The sequence below is a fragment of the Dendrobium catenatum genome, unplaced genomic scaffold, assembly GCF_001605985.2.
Source record: "Dendrobium catenatum unplaced genomic scaffold, ASM160598v2 fragScaff_scaffold_156, whole genome shotgun sequence".
Taxonomy (NCBI): domain Eukaryota; kingdom Viridiplantae; phylum Streptophyta; class Magnoliopsida; order Asparagales; family Orchidaceae; genus Dendrobium; species Dendrobium catenatum.
The window spans coordinates 11,278,124-11,304,461 of NW_021318618.1; the positions used below are offsets into that span (position 1 = coordinate 11,278,124).

Sequence of the window (26,338 nt, forward strand, 5' to 3'; positions counted from 1 at the left end):
TTAAAATATATTAAAATTAAATTTAATAGAATTGTTGCGTCCTAGAATATTTGTGGCGATACCGAAATATAAATTTTAGCGTCATAACATTGTATGAAGATCCAATATACAAACAGATGAAAGAGTATGGTGCAATATTCATAAGAGATGCAAAAATTTTTTACGTGAAAAATTCCGAAAAGAGAAAAAATCATGGTGTTTGACCCAATTTGAATGAATCCACTAGTATTAATGATTGATTACAAATAATATCCCTCATGAGGGGAAGGTTGGTGTAAGCTGGATCGAAGGTGAACCTGAAAAGCTCGGACAGGAAGAAGATAACAGGGATATTGAAAACCCACTATTGTATTAAGGGGATAAAAATAACATAAGGTCTCTGCGATTTCTTCCTCTCTGTCACTATATGTAAAACGATGAAGCTAAAACCCTATAACTAACTTTGGTAAAGTAAGTAAAAAGGAAAAATGTTTTGCAGTCGTCTAAAAGTAGTAAGGAAAATGGAAAATGGTTAGTAGAGCTAGTGGGAGAATGCTTCCTGCGGTATGATGTCCCTCGGTGACGCTGTTGTGGTCCACATCAAAGGTGCTAGCTCAATGTAGCAAATACACATTATATAGAGTGCATTACATGGCAGAAGTTTTTAAGAGAATGTTGGCATATTTATCTGGTTCTTAGGACTATAGTGAATAGGTGATGGTGATCGTAAGTATCATAATCGACGAGCGACGATGGTCGAAAGGATCATAGTCAGCAAACAATAGCGATCAGAAGGACCGTAGTCGATGGGTGATAATATTTAGGAGGAGATTCTGCATCGATAACATCAGAGAAGAGTTCTAATGCTAGATGATGAACTGGTGGAAGTTCGACCATGATTGATTGTTGAGAAGAACTCTGGCGGTGGCAATATAGGATGGAGAGTGTAAGAGGGTTCTTAAATTTTCTCCTCTTCATCCTATTTTTTTCCCATTGTGAAGAATGAGTGGACTATTTATAATTTTTAGGAGTGACATGACTAGTAAATAGAGAGAAGATCAAGGGCATGCTGGAAGTGTTCCAATGGATGGTCGATATTATCTTCCCTGATCATTGACCGGTTATCGAGTATTTATGTATATATCTTAATAACGTCAGAATTTGGTGGTCTTGGGCTCATTGGATTCGTCTCGTTGAGCTGCTCGATTCGACCATAAGCACGTTACATTTTGATGACATTTGGCCATCCAATTAATGCTCAGAAGCTTCCAAGATACTCATTTGAGCTATGATTGGATCAAATTTGATGTCGTTTGTATTCGTCTATTCCAGATATTCAGTTTGATTATAAATTTGTTGAAATCGGAGTTTGAATGATCACAAATTTAATTATGAAAGTTTATGAATCATTTTTGTATCAATATCCGTGCTCGACCAAAATAATTTTTTCTTGACATATCCAAAATAAAAGCTAATGATATATAATTTAACATTAAAAGGTTTTGTACCTATTATAAATTTAAATATATTATATCTATTATATAAAATAATTGATATATAAATTATGATTTAAATTTCAAAGTTATAATTAGATGGTTAGAATAACAAATTATGTGTGAGTTATAATGTAATATATGATAATAAAATATCAATGGAGCTTAATTATACATTTAATAAAATTAATTAGTCAGATACAAATGCCGACAATAATAGAAATTAGGGTTTTTAGGGTTTCTCATTTCCTTCTTATCCCCGCGAACTAGCAATACCAACGTGCCTGCCGCCACACGAATTTGAGGTCTGAATTCTGGTTCAGGCTGACTTCTTACTGTGCGCTATCATCAAGAAGTTCAACTCTTCGCAGCTGCCTTGAGCCGTGCTGAGAGGAGCGGGTATCACCAGCAGCAGTTGCGAGGTGTGCGTTATAGGTTGGTCTCTCTCTATTTTTCTATCACTTTGAGAACACTGAATAGATGCAAAGAAAACTAAATTGAAGATCAAGAAAGAAGTGTTGTAGTTCTGTTTCATTCATCCATTTTTACATGTACAGGACAATTGTTTATAGAAGGTGTTAAGAATGTTATAGAAGTACATTTGTAAACATATGATTGGTTGAGATGATTGAGTTTGTCGATAGTTGGAAGTATAAGTGTAATGCTGTGATTGGTTAATGCTGATACATTCTTTCTGTACTGACAGTTATTAATCTGATGGTAGATAGAGGCTTGGTCAGGATATCCACAAATTGATCTTGTGTAGTAACCGGAACAATGAGATTAGTTTTAGATCGAATATGATCCCCAATGAAATGTTGATCAATTTCAATGTGTTTTGTTCTTGAATGGAAAACCGGATTGTTTGTCAAAGCTATAGCCGATGTGTTGTCGCACTTCAAATCCGTTGGAGTTGTGAGATTAATTTTGAAATCCTGCAGCAATTTTCTTAACCAGATTATTTCAGTTGTTGCCGCTGCTAGAGCTTGGTATTCTGCTTCAGTTGAAGAACGAGCAACAATGTGTTGCTTCTTTACGCTCCAAGAAAGAAGTGTGTTACCGAGAAATGTCCAATGCCCTGTTGTAAATCTCCGAGTTTGTTTGTCACTTGCCCAATCAGCATCTGAATAGGAGTAAAGCTCAAGTGGTCCTTGTGTAGCAGGAAGACCGTAGTTTATTGTTCCTTTGATGTATCTTAATAGCTTCTTTAGTATGTATATATGATTCGAAGAAGGATTGTGCATGTATTGACAAAGAAAGTTGACAATGTAAGCAATGTCCGGTCTTGTTATAGTTAGATATTGCAATGAGCCTGTTATGTGCCGGTAAGTGTGTGGATCGGATAGCAGTTGATCTGGTGCAGTATTCAACAGAAGTTTTGTACATATATGATTAGAAAGTGGCTTGCAGTTGAGTAAACCTGCACTTCAAAGTATATAAGTTGCATAGGCGGATTGAGACATAAAGTAGGAGTCTTTCTGTTGGGTGATTTGAATACCCAAAAAATTTGTTATTGTCCCAAGGTGCTTCATAGCAAATTTCAAATTTATTTGATTAAGAACATTTGTTATCATAGCAGTGTCATTGCCGGTTAGAAGAATATCATCCACATAAATGATCAAGTAGATTTGGATATCATTTTTGTGGAATATAAATAGAGATGAATCATCTTTTCCTTGATGAAACCCGATTGACTTCAAGTAATTAAAAAACATCTTGAACCATTGTCTGGGTGCTTGTTTGAGACCATATAAGACTTTACGAAGTTGGCACACTGATTTGGTTGCATTGTATCCTCAAACCTTTTTGGTTGAGTCATATAGATGTCCTCATCAAGGTTTCCATGAAGGAATGCCCTAGCTACATCAAGTTGATGAATTGACCACTTGTAGAATATAGCTATGATAATTAGAGCCCGAATGGTAGGAAATTTAGCCATCGGACTAAATGTTTCAGAATAGTTGATCCCATAATTTTGATGATTCCCTTGAGCTACTAGCCGAGCTTTAAATCTTGCCACTGAACTATTAAAATGCCATTTGGTTCTAAAGGTCCTCAATATTGGCTTGTCATGAGGAGGGGGTACAAAAATTCTTAAAGACTAAATCTTTGTTAAGATTTTTTAACAGAAATAATGTAAAATGTTAGTCAATATTTTGATGAAATAATGCAAACCATTATCTTAATCAAAATTTTTTCTAAGGGATGAATCATTATCCAAATAAAAAACTTGAACTATTATCTTAAATCATTGGGTTTTAATTAATCATAGGGGTTTGACCCTATGGGGAAGCTGTACCACCAAAAAAATATATGTATTTTTAATCAAACATATTGTATGGGAAAAATCTCAGGTAAATATAAAAATATAAATTTTATTATTGAGTGCATAATGAAATAATATTTTTATCCTTTGAGATAATATAATTAATTTCTATGCTGTATTCAATCATAAAATAGTTTAGTCCGTAGAGGATAGAAAAAAAATTCACCAACAAAAGCACTACACCCCAGTACATGCTATGGTTGGTCTAAGGGTGCAAACAATAATGGAGAGATCATTTCCACTTCGATGGTTCTATTCTTTCATTTTGATGTTTAGTTGTTGATAATAGGCTCCAGTAGGCTCTAGGTCCAATCAATTTGATCTATATCTTTTTTTCTCCCCCCCTCTCATGCATTAAATAACTTTTCAACAAATGTACTGCGCATTTGGAATACCCACATTCAACCAAGAGGCATGGATTTGTAATCCCCATACCTTTTGCTGGGCATGTTATGAAAACCTTTATCATAATCACTTTAATCAAGAGGACGCATTCAGCCAACAATTTGCATGAAATATCAAAAAAAAAAAAAAAAAAAAAAAAAAAAAAAAAAAAAAAAAAGAAAAAAAAAGAAAAAAAAAAAAAGAGGAAATTGATAAAAAAGTATTGGGCATGCTTTTCTAAAATGGTCGGGCCTAATAGTTTTTGGAATATCATATTAGTTATGTAATGAAACTTTATGCTTATTATGTCACTTAATAACAGTTATGTCTCATACAACATTTGTCTTAAAGACACATTATCTTGGGCTGATTTTTGTAGTTTGTTTATACTTTGATTTTCATCTCAGAATATTATTTTGGAACTGTCCGTACTTCGTATTGGAAACCCTGTGATGAACTGCATTTCGTACCTATCTTCTGCAGCTCTATTTTCATGGATGAGGCATGTGGTCGTGAGGAGTTCATTTTCTGGCCTATCTATTGTAACCTGGAAAAGAAGCATATGGCATACTGGCATTAGAGTGATTGGCCTTGATTCCTGCTTAACTGGATTTCGTATTAAGTGCTTGTCTGCTCGACGATCACGCATTTCAAGATCATCAAAGGTGAATCTTAAGCCAATCATGGCAGATGAATCTGATGCATTTTATGTTGTTCGAAAAGGTGATATAGTTGGCATCTACAAAAGTTTAAGTGATTGTCAGGCTCAAGTTAGCTCTTCGGTAGTGTCTTTTCCCTCATTGATCTTTATGTTTCTTCTTCCATTTATTTGTTTTTTTAGTTTAAGAAAAGCATATTGCAGAATCTAAATGTTACATTTAGATGTATTTCTTTGCTCGCTAAAAAAATCTTATTTTTGTTCATGCTTTTCTCCAAAACAGTAAGAATTTTTCATTATGTAATTTTAAATATGCTCAGTGTAAAGCAGTTCATTTGCTTTTGTTAAAATGATGGCAGAAGTTTATAATGTACGCTATTGAAGTATGTGGCTAACTTTTTTCTTGAATGAGTTCAAACATTAGACCTTCACTTTATTAATCAATGTCAATACCACTCAACCGAGTACATGGTAATGGGGTTGACTTCATTTGTTAACAGTTCTACTTATTTTTCTCCTGAGTGAAGAGATTATAAGCTCATTTGCTTTTCTATCAAATACTAGTAGTTCAACAATTTTGGTTTTTAGTGACTTTGATTTATGTAAACAAACAGAAACCCACATTTTCATTAAAATGCTTTTGTTTGAGTGTTCATTGCATTTGGGAGTGAGTACAATACTTTTTTCTTGCTAAAATTTTCACTTTTAAATTGTACTGTGATTTTAAGATAGTGATTCAAGTTTTCAATTTGGTTTCTACAATGATGCTTTGTGTTGACCATTTTATTCATTAAAGTTAGGGTTCTTGAATGTAATTAGGTATGCGATCCTTCGGTTAGTGTGTACAAAGGTTACTGCTTGCGCAAGGAAACTGAAGATTACTTTGCTTCTCAGGGGTTTAAAGATGCTCTATATTCCATGCATGCAGCACATTTAAAAGATGATATGTTTAGTACTCTTGTGGCTTGTCCTTTCCAGGTTAGAACTTTAATAATCATTTTTTTAATTGGCTCCTTTGGAGCCTATGTTCTTTACTGTTTTTGATTTGAGCCATTTTGGTTGCATTTTTTATTGAAAAGCTTGGTGCTAGAATCTTCCGGATTATTCGGAATTATTAGGTACACCATGGCCATTTTGACTTTTTCAACTCTTTTATTCCGAGAAGAGGAAATTTGAAGGTAGAATAAACTGATGGTATACTTTTATCATTAATCTTTTTGTCCTTGAAGCAAGCGATGTTTTTCTCTCATCAAGCAGATCAAATTGGTGCACTGGAGAAGATGTTCCGAAGGGCTTTAAGACCATCCTTCTGTTCTTTCTATCAAAAATAGTTTGGATACTTCCAAAATAAATTTTATTTTCAAATATTTTTGAAAGTCATTTTCTTGGTTAAACTTGCATTTGCTACCTGTGATAAAAGAGAGGATGGTCGACCTTTGTAGATAAACCTTATTTAATTGCAATTTTACTATTTATAAATGAGCCGGTTTTGTTATGAAGATGGTTTACTCTTTTGAGAATCTTTTCCTCCCTTCAACAAAGTGGTATACAGTAAAAATTCTCTATGCTTCAAATATCATATTATCCTCTCCGCTTTAAAGCATAGAATTTGTCTATTCTTTTTCTTGAAGCATTAGTAATTCAAAAGTGTGATAATTTTTTGGCTATTCGTGCATATTCAGATGTTATCGATCATGACTTTTCAACTTCACTTGATTTATTAACCTTTTTTTTCTTTCTTAATGAGAATCTATGCCGAGAAAGTTAAATATCAAGTTCACTAATCTCAGTCTATTCCAACGGTTTATTTTTCTCCCCTTCTATTAGCTGAACTGTTGCATAGGAGTTGCTGTGCTAACAATACACGCATTTCCATTTTCTCCCACCATATGCATGGTTTTTCAAAGAAAAGTATTGGGAATTTCCTTACTAGGATTTGAAATTGCTGTCCTCTGGAGTTGCTGTGCTCCAGCCTTGTCCAGTTTATTCATTTTGGTTTCTTTATTTGGTTTTCGAAACCATATTAGCTTTGCCTTATGGTCTTTGAAACTCGCTGTCCAAATTTCACCAAGATCAATTTGTCCGATTCCAATGCTTTGATTCTCCAACCTGATATCTTTAGCATTGGTATGTAGGTGTTAAAGTTTGTGCTTCCATTGTTGTCAGATTGAGAAGTATGGTGCCCAATAAACAATGATGAGCTTTATTTCCCAGATTTTACTAACTTAAGCCTGCAATCCTTCTCAAATTATACCATTGTGAGGTAGAGCCCACTTAGTTTTGGCGATGTTTATTGACAACCCATTCACTTGTCTTGGGTTAATACTCATTAAAATGTTCTTTAAATCAGCCCTCCATCTATCTTTATATAGGCTAGTTTTTTATGATACAAGCTTTGCAAGTGAATGTCAGTTTTAGAGGTGAGATCCATCAAAGTTATGGCGAGCTTTGTTTTTTTTTTTTTTTAAAGAAACTCCTAAAAGTATTATAATAATAATATTTTCAATTTTCCATGCATTGCTATTGGCTTAGCTTCATGTATAATGCATAAGAATCCACGACAAAAGAAAAACAAACATTGGTTGAATTGCGGTCACATCTCAGTAATTCATTAAATGCATTTAATCTCCAACAACACAGCAACATTAGCATTAGTCCTTGGACATGGTCACATCTCAATAATTCATTAAATTCACTTAAATCTCCAACAACATAGCAACATTAGGATTAGTGACATGATTTCAACATTATACCATCAACAAAAAAAATATAGCAAAACTAAAAAAAAAGCATAGTCTTCAAAATACCTGCTAAATATGAATATAACAATGCATCACTAATTGGACCCAATAAAATGGGCATCACCGCAGCTATTGATCGATCGTCCAAATGTGGAACAACTTGGGAACATCTTGTGCATTCTCCATCTGTGTTGGATCTTGACCTAATGGTGTCAAAATGTGTCATGTTTGACATGAACTGGTAATGCTTTTGAGTTGTCCAGTGTTTCATAGACCTGATCTGATATAGAACTACGTATGGATGCAATGAATTTATTAAGATCTTGTACAACTCTTGATTAGAGAATAGCGACAAAAACTACAAGCATTTAAAACAACGGCATAAAACGTAAGAGGGGTCACGCCCACTTAGGCTAAATCACATAATCAGAGATTTGAAACTTCAAAATAAATTAGAAAACAACATCATGCCAAAATAGTAGCTTCAATAAAGATCCCTAGTCTAACAACGAGATTAGCAAGCACATGAATACGCTCAAAATCCTACGTTTACTAAGCTTAGCAGAAGCAGGCGATGGTCAGCCTTCATGACTACAATCAAACCACGAGAAAAGTTAGATTCAAGAAATAAGAGAAAAGGAGAACATAGGAAACCTTCGTCAAGGATCGGTGGCGATCCTCCAATCGACGATCTCCAATTGCTCTTCGATGGCTTCCACCAAGTTATCCAAGATTCACTTGATGTAATCTTCCACCGTGTGGTCGACCCTCGGGTTGACGTCGAAGAAGGTTGAATGTAAGATGCACACAAACCTGTGCTCGTCGTAGGAGAGGCCGTATTCAAATTTTGGATCAGCCATCCATAAAAGCTAGATGATGAAGTCTTCCCAAGGATTGCTAGCACTCTTGAATACTGTTGAGGAGAAAGACGTTTCTCTTCAAATTGAAAGGGGTAGGAGCCAAGGAGCAATTTCCCTTTCGAAATATGAAATTAGTTTCAAAATTTTGAAAGTAGAAGATGGGAAATCAAGAGGGAAATCTCAATTCTTAAATTCCGGTGAGGAGTTAACGAGAGAGTGGGAGATTTGAGAGAGAGAGGGGGCCGACGGCATCATGAGGGTGGAGTGGAGATTTATCTCCCAAATCCAATATTTGGTTTTAGGAAATAAATTAGGAGCAAGGGGATTTGATAAAATTCGGCCAAGGGGGTGGGGTGATATTTAGAAAAACTTCCAAGTGGGGCTAGAGGAGAGTTAGGAAATAAATCCCAAGTTTCCCTATAGGGGGGCCGGCGGCATACATGAGGTAAGGAGTAATTATTGGGGGGGGGGGGATTTAAGGCTACTTAATTTAGTTTTATGAATTAGGAAAGCAATAAATTAAATCCAATTCAAATTTAAAATTCAAATTGATTTAAATTAAGTACTTTCCTAAAATAGATGAACTAAGTTAGGAAAGAATTTTGAAATATAAATTTCAAATTGTTTCCAAATTGCATTCATCAAATTAAGAAACCCAAGGATGAAGGGGAAAGTAGTGGGGCCGGCGGCTAGGGGTTGGGGTCGGCGGGTGAGGGAGGGATTGGTGTGGGGAAATTGGGTGGTGGGAAGAGGAATCGGGAGGGGAGTTTAGGTGGCCGGCGGCAAGGAGTGGATGGGCCTTGGCCAACGGCTAGGTGGAGTGAGATGGGGTGAAGTAAGACGACGGAAGGAAACCATGAACCCGGCCGTCTCCAAGGTTGGTGGGTGATGCGCCGATCTCCCTCTCCAAGAGATCTCTTTCCGATCTCTCAATCTCTCTCAAGAACTCCAACAATAAAACAAAATTTCTCCAATAATCATTCATTAACCTCAAAAGAAAATAAGGAGGGTTATATAAAGCCTCATACAAAAGGACTCAAAGACAAAAAACACTAATGCCCCTTGGGCTTACATACGACATCCCTTTGCTAGAAGGGTACAACAGAAAATAAAATAAAATAAAATAAAATAAAACAAATACAATGACACATAAATAAGACAATACATAACATAAATCATAAGTACAATGACTCGATCGTGGCCGTAGATCGGCGGCCACGCCTTTGATAAACCTTCCCAGATCTAATGTACCCATCATGATCTTATTCAAGCTTAACAGATAATTTCATCTAACGGCTCAGTGAAAGGAAGAAGAGCTAGCGATTGTTCTTTAAGGATCCTTAAGCTAAGCTTCCTTTACACGGTTCTTTTAAACGTATTATGGCAAGAAAAGCTTGTAGAGGCCATGCTGCGCTTTTGTAAACATATATTGCTTAGGTCTTTTTTATCTCTTTGTGTGCCCACTTCGAAGTTGTTACATCAGTATCGGTTAGGCCTCTCTTTTCTCTTTAGTTGACTTAAGAGTTGTTACATCACTGCAGGAAACCATTGTGGTTAAAATAAACTTTTTGAACAACTAGGAACCTTACTGCGCTATTTTCTTCCAATTTTCAATAAACAAAGTACACAGCTGTTTGATGTGCATTTTGATGCTGTTAAAATAGTAAATTACATAAGTTTTAACTGCTTCTTTTGTTAAGCAAAAATGGAAAGCTTAACGTAAATTGGAATTGTATATATGCTGCAGCACTTGCCTGTAATGTTGCCATAGTTTTTTATCTATTATATATCTCAATTTTTTTGCTTGCAATGTTAACATCGATTTTGGTCCTTTCATTTGAGCATATTCTTCTTATTGATTATGCAATGGCCGTTACTCCATCACGCAATCTCAATCTCAATCTCTGCCTATTCTTTAAATTCAAAAGATTCCCCGTACTTGTTTTACCAGCAACCAGATGGACTAGCCTTTTTGGTTGACAAGACACTTAAGGGGATTCCTCCGCAAAAGAGATTACAAGAAGTGGTTAGTGTTTTAGTTGCTTTTCATGTTTTAATTACTTTGGATGTTATCAAAGATTTATATTAGGAAATGCAGCCAGTCGGTCCAATTTTTGTGCTGTTTAAGACAATTATTATATGTGATCCCTTTTTAATTACAATCTTAATGATTTTCACTTTTTTCGTTGCATTCCCTTTTTGGAATTTTCCAACTATGTGAATATATGTAACTTGCTTTATTTTTAATGCTACGTCATATGAATTGTATATTTGACCTTGATTTTTTTGTCTTGATGGAAGATTTGAATTTGCTGATTCTTACGAAATTTATTTCAGAACGGAGGAATTCTTGCTTTTACTTATAAAGCCGAGAGGAGTATAGAAGGAATTTGTTTTGGCAACCTTAAATCAAGCTGGATTATTTGAAGTTGATTTTGTTGTTTTTCAATTAAATATTTAATAGTACACCTTTGTATTTATTGTGAACCTTGCTATTGCAAATACGAAAAGCTAGATATCACAAAGACGTGATGCTATTATATGTCTTTGATGTCATTTGTTAAGCTTGGATAGCCCGTCACTTCATGCATTGCAGTGTGCTTGTAATCTTGACAAATAATCCTTAGGGCTTCTAGTGATGGATGATAATTCAAAGGTTAGAATTTTTAATGCAATTAAAAAGATGCAATCTATGAAGAGCACTCGAGAGAATTTTTTATTCACTTATTGTGACCCCTTGATTCATCAATAATGATCAAATAAACTAAAAAAAAAAAAGCTAAATGTAAAATCAATGAGCAATTGTAATTTAATCACCAAAATTAGATTCCCAATTATATCAGATTTCAACAAAATCTAGAACATTAGGAAGCCAATACCAAAATATATTGAAGAATAGGTTTAAAAAGGAATTTATCAAAATAGGAAATCTAGGCCTCATTGTTACATGGAAATAATTTTCCTCGGAATTCGGTAGTCGTACTTGCATCAAACAAAAGAATTACACAACTAAATTGCACTCAATGATTGAAAACTAGAAGTAATTTTATTCAATCCAAGTTAGTTGTTAACATGCCTCATACTAGCTATTCAAGGGATCATCACACTTAAATTAGTAGTTGTTGTTGACGGGAGATCAGTCCAATCTGATTCTAAATAACCACTTTCAAACTTAATTTTATCCCAACTCCCCATCTGCAGTAGAAAAATTCCTATGTTCATCAATGACAATTATCAAAATAGAATAATGTTGAATGGCATAAATGATCGAATTGCCAACTATTCAACAATGATGTATAATATGGTATTCATGATCATTAATATGAAAGCAATAAATAATGCATTTACATTCTAAAACATTCACGCATGCATTTACATTCTAAAACATTCATGTGTGATCACATTCTATATATATATATAATCTAATTATTCATAGTCAGTTTATCATAATGCCCTTAACAAGAAGAAATTTTTACCCACTTGGTGGAGGCCAATGATCCATAAGAGAGTCGTTATGTAGATCCATTCCTCTTAACTAGTTAATCATATAAAAATGGGGCACTACAAGCATTCACATCCATCACACACAAACATGCATATAGCAAATGCTATATCAATTATTCTATTAGGAGTACGATAAAATTTTATTTCATATCAATATCTTTAAAATTACTACGAGTAAGAATCATGTCACTTTAACCAAAATAATGTATATGCATATCGAGTTATGCCATCGCATGCATCATTTCCAAGGTTAAGGCATGAGGGTAAAGTTGTATCATCTTGAACCTAAGGAGGATTGATCAAACAGTGTGGGCAAGTGATCTTGGAAGTAGAGAATCAAATAAGAAGCCCATCCATGCCAGCATATAGGATGGTCGACTCTTAGAAGAATAGGGGGATGAGAATGAATCAAATCTTACATTGAATAGTTTGGAATATTACTGAGCTATATATGTCACAATTCGACCTGGTAAGCTCGCATAAGTTAGGCGGGAACGGATGGTCGGACGGTAGATCAAATTTTTAATTTCCTTAAAGCTATATCAATAATTTAGAAAGAGCCACTAAACTTCAAATATATATAAACTGATATATAATAAACATAGATACCTTTCTTCTTGTGCCTCACGTCTACGGTAGACATTTCCACCTTTTCTATTCATTTGATTATTTTAAATTTATATGAAATAAAAGTTAGCGTAACAACAATAAGTCAAAACTTAGCAAGTAACACATGTCTCTAAACCACAGTAATTCAAGGCAGTAGAATTAATATGCTAGATGTCACTTTTCATTTAAACATATCATAAATTTTATTTCCTATAAACATATTAGTTAGACATCTACATAAATCTATATCATTTCATATTCATTTTACATTCATCATATCAATATTCGTAACTTTTTCATTTCATAAATAGTATAATCATCATAGGACCCACCGTCTAGTACCAATGAAGGTACTCCTTTACCATATCCTTTTCCATAACCTTTACCATTTTAACGTGCATAAGTATAGCGTCCCCGGCTAGTACCATAAGGGGGTGAGCTCCATCATTTCAACATGCACATGTAATCACTCAATATATCAATCTTATCATATTCATATATCATAATACTACACTCTATCATATGCCTTATACAATAATATAGTGAATCACTTAATATGCGAGATATGAAACATGAAAACATTTGAGTGACTTTCTCATTTCATAAATAGTATAATCGTCATGTTTAACGTAAATAATTATTGAATATATATATATATATATATATATAGTATAATCGTCACAGGAGCCACCGTCTAGTACCAATGAAGGTACTCCTTTACCATATTCATTTCCATAACCTTTATCATTTTAACGTGCACGAGTACAACGTCCCCAGCTATTACCATAAGGGGGTGAGCTCCATCATTTCGACATGCACATGTAATCACTCAATATATCAATCATATCATATTCATATATCATAATACTACACTCTATCATATGCCTTATACAATAATATAGTGAATCACTTAATATGCAAGATATGAAACATGAAAACATTTGAAATGCAGTAAAATGAATAAATTGCAATAACAATTAAATGAAAATTTGAAACGATACAATTACCATAATATAAAAACATGTTTACTCATCTAATTTGAGAGATTTGATTTTCATGCTTGTTCTCCTTCCTTCGAGGTCACAATAATTAACACTTATAAGAAATAATTTAATATTCACAGGCTAAAACTAATCATCTTAAACTTAATTATTCTATTCCTATAAAATTACGATAGGCTCTCTTTCTCTCTCTCACCCTCTCTCTAAATTTGTATAATAATACTAATCACTCAAAATAACCTATTGCTAAAGCATAAATTAAATTAAAATAAACTTAATTTTCGGATTTAAATTAATTAGAAATTAGGAAAAATAATAATTTGAGAAAAACCTTAATATATATCATTAGAAACTCTCATATGATCATTTGGAACATTACTCCTTAGGAAACTTCTTAAAAATCCAATAATATGAAAAAGCCCTAATTTTCCAACTCAACATTTTCGGGGAAAAATCTCATTTCCATGCTTAAGATCATCTCATAAACCTTCCCTATAAATCTTCTAAAGAAAAATGAAGTTTTTGTCAAACCCTAGCCTCTTTTCAAGAAATTGTCATGAAAAATAAGGAATATCTTGATTAGAAACTCACCTTAGTCTCCTTGAATCTCCCTCTTCGATTTCCCCTTAGTCCGGCTACCGAAAATCGCCACCGGAGCCGCTCACCCACGCCTTGCATCGCCTCCCATCTGCGCCTCTTCTAGCATTCGGGCTATTGAAACCGTGCGGGAGAAATGAAAGGGACTGAAACTATTCTGTCCCTTAAGGCATTCAACGATTTAGAGAAATGCCAAAGGACCACTTTGCCCTCTCGTGCTTATCCTCAATCTAATATCTCTAAGGGCATTTAAGTAATTTGTTATTCAAGTTATAACTTCGGCGATTTTTAATTTAAAATCTAAGTGGAATTCCATATAAGTCATATATACCGTTTTGCTCGAAATTTTATGTACAATTTTATAAAATTAATTTCGTCAAAATCCGACGACTTTGAAAAATTCACTTAAATTTTATCGCGGCACATTGAAAAACGTGCGATGTATAAAATTGACATTTTCGGGTTTTACAATATAAAGGGTGAAACCTACATAGGCTAGGCATCTCTCAGTGTAATTGGTGGAGTTTCTTTGAGATCTCTATAATTAAGCGTGTTTGTAAAGGTGCACTTTCGGGTTGAGTGAACTCATTGAAAGTTGCACCAATAAGGATAAAATTATGAATTTCAACCTAGTATGGGATGAGTTGTATTAAAATGAACAATGTCTCACATAATGTCAATTGCATCTTTACAGTTAATATCAGTCCTCCAAAATTACTCTAGAAAAGCCATCTTACAATAATGCTGCCATCATATTATAAAGGCAAATATAGAATCATAGAGAAAAAGTTGTTAATCTTATGGATGATAACCCATCATATGTATATTTAATGATCATTTTACTTTTGTCTATAACTCTGAAATTCCAAGGAACGTCAACTGAAATGGTTGCAATCTCAGAATATGAAGCTTATCTCTTTTACATGATCACGCATATATTTACATCATTTCAAATCCTTCAGGAAAACTTTTTATGTTACATTTATCAAAAATGCAAACTTAAATCAAATATTAAAAAAATATCACACTTATCATTTGAAAAGAATAAACTGCCATTACAGAAAGTACCGATTTATTGCAGTGATGGGCATTACAAATACAACCAAATCAAATGGATGGTTTATATGTCGTGGGTAAGCTATGTTCAAAAAGATTGGAGGTAACCGTATGAAATGTGTTCTAGTTCTAGCAGTAAGTAAATAATAATCTTGTTTATATTTTTGATAATTTAGGCATCTAAGTTATAACGAATATGAAGTTAATATGCAAAATATACAATCAGCAAACAAATTTACCCCTTGCATCTCAATTTGTATCATGTCCCCTTAAATTTTCTGAGATGCATTTGGTAATTTTTTTTTTCTCGTTCTTAATATACACACTGATTTTAATTTATGTGAATTTCTTGTTCAGAAATTTCAGTTTTGTTCTTTGGATATTCTAGATTTTGATTCTTTCATTTTTTAGTACACTGAACCTCGAGAGTTGTTAAACTACAGGGAATCACTGGCTCTAATGACGAGCCAACGTCACCACCAAACAAATTTTCTAAAATGGTTCCCACTGTTGAAGCTCAAACAATAAAAAGAAAACCTGTAAGTTGTTTTATAGCGAATGTTTTTGACATTTAGTGATTGCTATTGTTTTGTGTCTTATATGAATCTTTATATTTTAGCTTATCACTCTTATTTAATGTAGTTTCATTTATCTTCTTGTTTTTATGTTCTGAGAGGAATCATTTCGGAAACTATGAGATTGTTATAACAAAGTGTATTATGCATGTTAAACAGAAGAAAAAAACATGATTAAGTTAAAGCTTATAGCATTTTAACATAAAACAATCTAAGATGCTCTTAAAGTATAAGATAAAAGTGGAAAAAGTACAGTTTAATTAGAGATATCTTGCTTTATTCTATTTTCTCCTCTTTCATATCACGCTCTCTACAAAAGCTTCTTTAATCTTTCCCAATGTACAACTTATTTTAATCATATTTGATAAGTTGGCTTTTAAATTAAATAGCAGATTTAATATTCGACCAGATTAAGTTGGATGTAATCTATATTCCCTTGAATATAATTGTAGTACAAAATTTTTCTAGGCACATTCATTGCAAATTTCCTAGAACACACTTGCACATGAAAACAACATATAGTGTACCTCTAGATATTTGAAATAGTTTGAGATTATTTTTATCAGTTCTCCATGTGTTGAGCCTGTGTGTATGACCAGATGGGCACAAACTCTGGAATAAACTATCATTTGCCACTGTCTTGTATTCTATCCTCTAGTTTAACTTGGTGCTATTTTTATCATTCTTAGCTACTTCGTCAATAAAAAGTATCAAGAAATCATGTGTAATTCTAAATAGAAAATTGGGTAAGACTCATATGAAGGCAAGTTACTTCCAGAGTACCTGAAGTGAATGCCGTTCATGGTTTAGGCATTGTGGGTATACTGAAGTTGCAAAAAGATAAGAGGTGAAACCGAGAAAGCTCGAAAAAATTTATTAATAATACTCTGACAAAACTAAACAACACCAAGAATCTTATTGAACTACTTTATATTATTAAAGAATGAAGTTAAGGTTACGAAGAAAAATTGGCAGGAATAAACCCCATCAAGAACGTCGTTTCTACTGTTGGAAATGTGACTGCTTAAAATTGTAGGCCTGAATTTTCACTCCTAGCAAAACTACAGGCTGAGTAAGTTTCTTGGTTTTGTGATGGACTAGTGGCTGAGCCAGTGGGCCTCAGTAGGGTGGGTAGCGGACAAGAAGAGGGGTAGAAATATTTTGAACAATTTTAATTATAATTAAGATAGAATTAATTAGGAAAAGAAAACTAATTTGAATTTCAAACATGAGAGGAAATTTTTCAGGAAAAGGAAAAGTCCAGGGGAGTTAATATTCATTATTTAAGGAGAAATCAAGGGAGAATTGTTTAGAAAAGTTTTAATTATAATTGAGAGAGCATTAATTAGGGAAATATATAATTGAATTCAAATTTGATATGAAATTATTTAGGGAAAAAGGGAGCTGATTTGGGAGGGAATTATGGGAGCCTATTTAAGGCTAACTATGGGGTGATTTCAGATTATGATTGATTTTGCAGTAATTAGTTTTACTTACGTTGAGTGGGCTTTAGCCAACCGCTAGGGATTTGCGAGAGCCTGATCTTCATCTCCAATTGAAGATCCAACTGTCTTGTATTTTTCTTCTTAGTTCTTTCAAGAAAAAAAAGTTGTGTTCTTCTTCCTAAATTTATTTTGTCGTTCTCTGGTTTTGCTGAAATGCATCCACTTCCTATCGTTTTGTCCTATTTCTGTTTTTCCAGGCTCAGCTACTATAAACAGTTTTGCTAGAATGTCGATAGTTTCCGTCAATCTGGATTACCTAAAGGGCAATTGGTCACCGGTTTCTAGCCTCTGCCACCTGGCTTGCTTTGTTTTACAACTTGGACACCTCTTGAAGCCCTAACTCAAAACCTATTGGAAACCAACAAGGCAACTAACAGATCACCTGCCCTTCACGAGAGAATTATGATAACTGACAAAGTAAGAAATACAGAAACCTTGTGGCTAATTTCCTTCATTCAGATGTTCTAGCTATAGTTTCTTTTAGCTGCTTCCACCTGATCATCGAACCACTGGACGTCTACTGCTGCTCCTTTAACCACTGTCCACAGAGAATTCCCTGAATCAATTTTTGCTGGAAATTTTGATGGCCTTCTTATTTATCCTTAGTGCTCTCAGATCTTCAAGGAAAAAAAGGCAAACCTCAAGACAACTGCCCTTGAGTTTCATCACGTGAGATGAATAGTTTGCCAACTGCAACTGTCCCAAGCACTCCCTGTCGCAGGCAGGGTATCTATTTCCATTTGTCTAGCCACTCAAGAGGCCTGCGGCCCCAATGTTGCTCTTGGATCCTTCCAGCGCTGCCCCATTGCTGCTTGACAATGTTGCATAGCAACCGATAGGGCTTTCGGCACTTGATGTCAATGTTGAACACCTCCCTCTCTGTACTTCTCTGAGAATAGGGAAATCCTTCCCCACGGTCAAAATAACTTGAAAATAACTCCACCAAAAACTCAGAAATAATTACAGGAGGTGGCTTTAAATGGATCCCAAACTTCCCCAAAATAAATGCAAAAATAGGAAAAGACCTTACAGAACAAATTTAAAACAATACCTGCAAAATAAAATGACACAAATAACCCTATTATTCATCCTAATTAATTATGTTATCTACTAAACTATGTTAGGAGACAACAAATGTATGTATTATTGCTATGGCAATGACTAAATCATAACTACTTTTTTTTATAATTCAGCATATAAATTCTAAATGACATAACGTTAATATGAACAGTAAATAACAAGGTAATTATAAAGGCATAGGGGAAGTAATTAGAAAATTTTTAACTCCTGTACTCCTCAATTTTGAGATGCATATGGTAACATTTTATTGAATTTTCTTTCATGAGATGCATATTGATTTTAATTTATGTGATTACTTTTTTGAAAATTTTTATTATTAGTTTTGTTTTTTCCTCAAATTTACTGGATATGGAACCTTTTTCTTTGGGAAAACTAAGCCTCAAAGGTTCTTGATCTACAGGGGATTGCTGTCTCAAGCGTCATGCCAACTGCACCATCAAACAAGCATTCCAAAATGGCTCCTGTCGTTGAAGCTCAGCCAAACAGTGAACTTGTGAGTCATTGTTCGACAAATGGTTTTGACATTTTATTGAGTACTATTGTCAATGATATATGGGCATAGGGACAGGATACAAGATAGACCCATGGGAATATTTATTTATTTATTTATTTGTGTGCGCGAGCGCATGTATCCATACATACATGCATGCATGCACACATATACCATGTGTTCCATGTGTGTATGTAAGTTACAATTTGTTTCCTTGTTTTTGTATTTTGGGAGGAACTCTTTTAGATAACAACTTGTTATAATAGTGGGCATTTTTGTCCACAAAGTGAAACAAAAAGCATAATCAAGTTAAAAGATAAAGCATTTTTAATATAAAATAATCTGATGTTATGTTAGAATATAAGATAAAGCGGGGAAAGTACAATATTATCGCGTATACCTTTTTAAAATCAAGTTCATTTCATTGAATTGTTTTCTTAAACATCCTATTAATGTTACCTTCTTTTTGTTCACTTAGCTTACATCACAAATTTTTATAGATGTTTTTGATAAGTATTGCAATGAGCCTATAATAGTACAACAATAACAACAACAGCATCTAGCTTTTATTCCACTAGATGGGGTTGGCTACATGAATCTTTTTTTTCCATTGTGTCCAATTAAGAGTCAAATTCCCATTTAAATATAATAAAGAAATGTCATTTCTAATATTTTCTAACCAAGTCTTTGTAGGTCTACCCGTACCTTTCTAAACATAAGTCAAATCTAATACATCTACTTTCCTAACCAGTCATCGGAAGGCCGCCATTTTATGTGACCAAGCCATCTAATGCAACTCTCTCCAATCTTATCTTCCATTGGAGCTACTCTAACATTTTCACGTATATGCTCATTTCGTATCCTATTTTTAAGAGTAAAGCCACTCATCCATGTGAGCATCCTCATCTTTGCAACACTTTACTTAATATTATGCTTCTCTTTTAATTGCCAACATTCCGCACCATAAAGCATTGCAAGTCTCACCATCATCTTATAGAAGTTTTCCTTAAGTTTGAGGGAGACTTTTCTATCACACAACAAGCCCAATGCATTCCTCCACTTCAACCATCCAACTTGAAATCTACTAATAATACTCTGAACGATAAACCCAAGATATCTAAACATGTATTCTTATTAATGACTTGATTGCTCAAAGTCACAAACCCCCCATTAGATTTATTACTACTAAAATTACACTCAATATATTCGGTTTTAGATCTACTCAAACAAAAACCTTTAGACTCTAAGGTTGACCTCCATAATTCAAGTTTACCTTCAACTCTCTCTACTCTTATTAACAAGAAGAATATCATTAGCAAAAAGCATAAACCGGGTTACAACCTCTTGCAAATGTCTAGTGAGAACATCCATGACTACAACAACATTGAACCTATAATAGTATCATGTATTTTTTATTTGAAAGAGTAGTAATATTACCTAATAAAAAAATCAAGCCTATCCTTCCATTTCACATCAACTTCCCATCATTGTTAGAAAGTATAAGTTTATGTTTAACCACACATGTTCGCACGCAAAGTTTGAGATTTTTAGTCAGTTCAAATTCAATGAGAGTTAAAACAGATTATTATCTCTCCAATTTGAACATATTGGATTATGCAAATTGCTGAGAGAGGGAAGGCCAAAAATTTTCTCATATTTGAATGTGGCTGAATACCGTGCCTTAATTTGATGGTGGGGCTAGGCCTTTTTCTATAGCAACTTATTCTATTGTAGTTCTATACAAAATAATATTTTTTCTGAAACATGCAGATGACTTGCATACTTGAATTTGATGGTGCTTCTAAAGGTAATCCTGGTATGGCTGGTGCTGGAGCAGTACTGAGAGCAGAAGATGGGAATGTGGTAAGCGGCTTTCCAGACCAACGTTTTTCTCTTCTATCATTCTGTAAAGTTGAACCTTGTAATAGTGTGACTTTTATCTCATTGCATCTGTGAAGATTTCTCGTGTTCGCGAAGGCTTAGGTATTACAACAAATAATGTGGCTGAATACCGTGCCTTAATTTTGGGAATGAAATATGCTCTCATGAGAGGCTTCAAGCATATCAGGGTGCAAGGTGACTCCCAATTAGTTTGCCTTCAGGTGTGCTATTTGTAATAATCATACTATCTTTTTGTTGTAATTATTTCAAAATTAATATTAATGTTAATTATAACATATATGTTTAGTTCAGCATGTTTAAAAAAACTACTAGATGCTACAACATTATTCTTGTTCATTATTGATTCTTGATTTATTGTGGACTATCAGGTAGGTAAACTGTTAAACTAGATGCATTCGTTAATTTGTGACAGCCCTTTTCTGGTTTCATCTTGTTCTGCAACTGTTCTGTTCTGTCTAAGTTTAGCTTGCAAGTGCTTAGCAGGTAAACTATAATAGTATGCTAAGAGAAATTTAGTTTATGTCATGACCCAAGCTGAGAATCATTTTCGGATATTAACTAACGTTCTCATTAACTAAAAGCACTGCAGAAACAGATACTAAGGTTTTGTTTGGGATTGCTTTCTTACTACTTTCTAAAACAGATTTTTGGTAGAAAATTTTTAATTTTTATACTGAAAAACTGTTAGGAAGCAGTAAGAAAGCCGTCTCAAATAAAGGGTAAAATTTCCTTAAAATTGTCAGGTTTCTATGTCACGGAACTACCTAAGCATTCTTAAAGTAGGTAAGATGGTGTGATGCAAGTACGGAATATGGAGATTCACTATGATTTGAGGTTTAGGAATGCCATGCTTCTAATATTTATTAGGCTAAACTAGAATTTTAGTTTTCCTACCATTTGAAATTCAAGCTTATAGATTTCAAGTTCAATGGAAAGATCTGTGATCTGAGGACTTTGCGATTTCAAAGAACTATTGATGTATTTTACTAGTAAGTAGACACTTATCGAACTCAGATGATTGTAGACATATTGACATTGAACACAACTTTGACTTTTTCCGGGTGTTAATATTTTAATTAATACTATTTATCTTTTACCTTAAGTTAGCTTGGAAATTAGTCAGCTATAAGGTTGCTCAACAATACAGATCCCGAGTTATGTGAAGTCCTGTGCCTAAGTCAGTTGCTTCACCTTGTCATTCAGAACCAACTCCTTTGCCTGAGCAATAGGAGGGAAATAAATACTTTTTAAATATTATAATCATTAACCAAGATAAGTAGCTTCTAACTACTCTTAATTAATATTAGGCTTCAGTTTAGTTTTTTTTTTTTTTTGCATTGATTCATAAATATGCACATTTATAGATGAATTCTTTATGCGGAGATAAAGCTTAATATTGTAAATCTTAGCCCCGATAAGAAGTACTATATATTGTTTAGCTAGGAAAGAAGGATGTGACTTCTTTTTCTCTTCTTTGTGAGCTCTATAAGAGATTCTATTGTCTACCGTTTTTGATCAGTAAGAGATTCTTTTCTTTTCTCATGTTCTTGATCAGTAAGCGACTCTTTTCTTTTCTCATGTTCTTGATTAGTAAGAGACTCTTTTCTTTTTTACATTTTTTATTTGGGTTTTACTACATGTATGGTTAATTATTCTTGAGCCACCTCTCAATTTTGAAGGGACAATATTGGGATTTTATTTTAATTTTGTTTTACCAGGATAGAAACCTCTGTCCTCCATTTTTTGAGGTCAAAGATTATACTGTGCAGGCTTTGTTTGAGATATCTTTTTTACAGTTTTTTGTGTTAGGAAAAACAATCAATAAAAAAAATTGTATGTTTGGATGACAACTTTTGCACTTTTTTTTTTATCTTTAAAAACCTTAATTTCAAAAAGCATATTTAAAACTATATGATAAAAGAGCTTTTAAAAGCATAAGCTGTCTTGGATAAAGGCTTAATTAGCTTTATTTGGGATAGTTTTCTTACTGTTTTTAAAGATAGTTTTTTTTATAACATTTGTATTAAAAAACCGCTTTAAAAAGCAGAAAGAAAGTTATCCCAAATAAAGCCATAGTCAAATATGGCCTGTGTTACATCTTTTCTATAAAGGATTTCATTGAGAGAACATTATTCTGAACAAAAGTGATTAATTTGATATTTGATAATGTATAATTAAATATAAAAATCTTTGGACGTTTAATTATCTATCTCAAAATCATAGTTCCTTCTAAACAAACTGTTCTATTGGGAATTGGTTTGGAAACTTAATTCTCAAGGAATTGGTTGAACTGAACAACATTGTCATTTTCCTTATCTGGAAGTGATTTTAGTCTTAAACTGTTACGGACTTGCTCTATATTGCATTTGCTTTGAAGCTTGTTGCTGTCAAAAAGTTATTAGAAGCATAAATCAACTTTTTCTAAAAAGAATTGAAACACCTATGAGTTGTTGCAATTGCTTCATTATTTTAAGACCTTTGTTTTTCCGCCATTATACAAAATGGATTTAGAAAAAGAAAATGCTTCCTCTTGCTTGCCTTTCTTGAAAATTTTGTTCATGGAAATATCATTAATAGATCTCAGTATACTTGGATTCATTGGAATGCCAATTGGTGAGATTTCAAACTGATTTAGCTCTGATATATTGATGCTGTTGCTCTTGAGATGATCATTTACAGCGTCCTTTAATCATATTTAGGTATTTTTAATGTTTTTTTATTGATGTTTCACCTAACCAGGTTCAAGATCTCTGGCAAACTAAGAACCAGAATATGGCTGATCTGTGCAGAGAGGTGAAAAAGCTGAAGGATATGTTCCAGTCATTTAGCATCACGCATGTTAGAAGGGTAATGCACAGTTTCTTATTATGTTTCAAATGTATATAGATTCATCCATTTGATGACATGTCATATTCTCGCCAGCGGCGGAACCCCCTTGAGCCCGAGGGGTTCCGATAAAAAAAAAATTTATATTATATAATTCTTTAGGTAATTTGTCCCCTCAATCTATCTTTTATTCTTTATTACAATGGTTTTTAGTCAATTACCCCCCCTTCCCCCCTAAAAGTTTTAAAATACTATGGTCTTTAAGCAAATACCCCTAGTATAATTAAACACATTATGTAGATGTGTTATTGTCAGGGAACGATGAACCAAATACAAAGAGAAATAGTAAATCAAAATTTGTTCCCCGCCAGAGGGGCGCTGTTCTCTTGAACCCTCTATATATCTGTCAATTGTTACTTATAAATTTGCCCCCTTTGAAAATTATAGTTGGTTCCGCCCCTGATTTTCGCCATTATAACTTTCACTATGATTAGTTGGGAAGAATTACAGCCCTTATTCCTTTCATACGGCATTAAGATGGGTACTTTTTCATGCATCCTTTGAGGAGGCAGAAAAATGATGCATGTGAGAAAATTCATACCACCATTGTTCATCAGCTCCACTCATCTTTTGACACTAATCCTGATTTCCTTACAGGAGTTCAATGCCATTGCTGATAATTTGGCCAACTTAGCTGTTACTCTTCCAGGTGCGGAACACAAATCTGCTTATACATTTCATAGCTTTGTTTACAGATCTTATTCTGTTTTTCTTATGATCTGCAGCTGGAGAAGTTTGTGAAGATTTTGGCCCCTTGAGTTGAGTCTGGTGATTATAATTTTTCTTCTGTTATCTCAAAATCAGCTTTTCTGAAGCAATTTGTAGGAAAAGAATGGAGCAAACTGAATATTCTTTCAACCAAATAAATATTATTTTTTGCTGGTGGCTTTTACTTCCCCACAGAAGCTGTCCCAAAACTTGAAATGGCTGAATAGTATGACTCATAAAGAATTATATGATTGAATGTGAAGAAATTGAGAATTCTGTTATCTCAAAATCAGCTTTTCTGAAGCAATTTGTAGGAAAAGAATGGAGCAAACTGAATATTCTTTCAACCAAATAAATATTATTTTTTGCTGGTTGCTTTTACTTCCCCACAGAAGCTGTCCCAAAACTTGAAATGGCTGAATAGTATGACTCATAAAGAATTATATGATTGAATGTGAAGAAATTGAGAAAATTTTTGATTATATATTTCATATATATATATATATATATATATATAATGTGTGTGTGAATTATGAATAATTAGATAATAAATTAACTTAGAATCATATTCTCATTGGTTTTGTATATTTTTTCTAACTATTAATCCTAGTTATATAAAACTAAAATGTTAGTTTTTTTTAACTTAATTTAGATAAATTTTAAAAGATATAAAAGGAGTAAAGTATTTCAAACTCACGGGTTTTGAGAATATTGGTGTTTGATTTGTCATAAAATAAATACAGCGCGAATTTATTATGCAAATGTTATCCCAAAATAGATTGTCATATTTTCCCAGGAACATTTGATATTTGACCATCTCATTCAGAGTGGAGGCCATGGTTTATAACAAAGTTGAGGTTGGTGCATTTTTTTCAAAACTTCAATTAATCTGACTATTAATTATAATTACTTATATAACATTTTTAGCATTTATCTTTATATTATATGATATAAATGTATGAAAATAAGATTTGATTTGGTATGTAGTTCGCTGGATTCGTCGAATCATATTTGGGGACTAATCCATATGCGCTGGATCGCAGAATCATATTATATATCTTTTATATATAATATATATATATACATATATAATAAATATATTATATATATATTCGTTGAAAACCCCACTAGAGGGCACTACGCGTTAATATAAAAATTCAGTATACAAGGGTCCTTAGGAAGGACCATCCACTCGTCTACGCTCATCGAGTACAATCAAAAGAAAAATAAGTCCTACAAACCAGCTGGATCTTTTTCTCCATTACAAATAGGCAATTATGCGCTGGTGTCGGCAAGTCAGACTAAACCCAAAACCGGTAAAGTGAAAAGTTTTGCTCACTCGAGCACCACAACTTCCTGCCAATAACAGAAATAACAAAATGAAATAGTGCACAAAAAAATTTCTAACGAAGAGTAGATTGCAGTTTGGCTATTTGGAACATAAGAAAAGAACCTGCACAAAAACCTCTCCAAACATAATGAGTCTTAAACACAATTAGAAACAAGAAGAAGATAACCGCAAAATACCGTGAGAGATTTGCCTCAAATGATAAATTTAACAGCCTGAATGCATCAAAGTTTCATATATTACCTAATCTTTAGAAACTAGCACATATACTTTTCATGACCATATTAATACTTTCTCAAAAGCTTTTTTAGATACCCGTACAAATTTATTATTCTTACAGCCAGTTGCATTGACACTTCACCTCAACTTTTTTCATTGCAGAATCTATTGCCAGATATTTCAGAAATTAACTATTCTTTGAGTTAACATATTAAAATATTAACATATAAAATACAATGATATAATGAGCGGGCGGAGCCCGAAAATTTTTTGTATGGGCACAAATTAACATTAATTATTAATTTATTCTAAAATTTATTTTACTCAGTGTAACACATATTTTAAAAATATATTTAAATCTATGCGTTTTATTAAGAAAGAATAGATATGTTACTCTCTATCTTATTATTTATTAAA

General features: G+C 33.3%; 1 protein-coding gene across 6 annotated transcripts; it reads left to right on the plus strand.

Moving 5' to 3' along the window:
• The first annotated feature begins 1,700 nt into the window (after window positions 1-1,700).
• On the plus strand, window positions 1,701-24,735 carry LOC110096217. 6 transcript variants are annotated; one of them, XM_020822044.2, is made up of 12 exons: window positions 1,702-1,907; window positions 4,590-4,964; window positions 5,660-5,818; window positions 10,393-10,467; window positions 15,652-15,747; window positions 18,769-18,861; window positions 20,629-20,721; window positions 20,817-20,960; window positions 23,500-23,607; window positions 24,244-24,295; window positions 24,372-24,445; window positions 24,643-24,735. In XM_020822044.2, exons 2-11 carry the CDS (start codon window positions 4,635-4,637, stop codon window positions 24,407-24,409), a joined length of 1,188 nt encoding a protein of 395 aa, XP_020677703.1. In that variant the 5' UTR covers window positions 1,702-1,907; window positions 4,590-4,634; the 3' UTR covers window positions 24,410-24,445; window positions 24,643-24,735. The 6 variants fall into 6 exon arrangements, with proteins under 6 accessions (XP_020677706.1, XP_020677707.1, XP_020677708.1 ...); XM_020822047.2 differs by lacking the exon at window positions 24,643-24,735 and having other exon boundaries at window positions 1,701-1,907; window positions 5,735-5,818; window positions 24,372-24,546; XM_020822048.2 differs by lacking the exon at window positions 24,643-24,735 and having other exon boundaries at window positions 1,701-1,907; window positions 4,590-4,847; window positions 24,372-24,546.
• The last annotated feature ends 1,603 nt before the right edge of the window (window positions 24,736-26,338 follow it).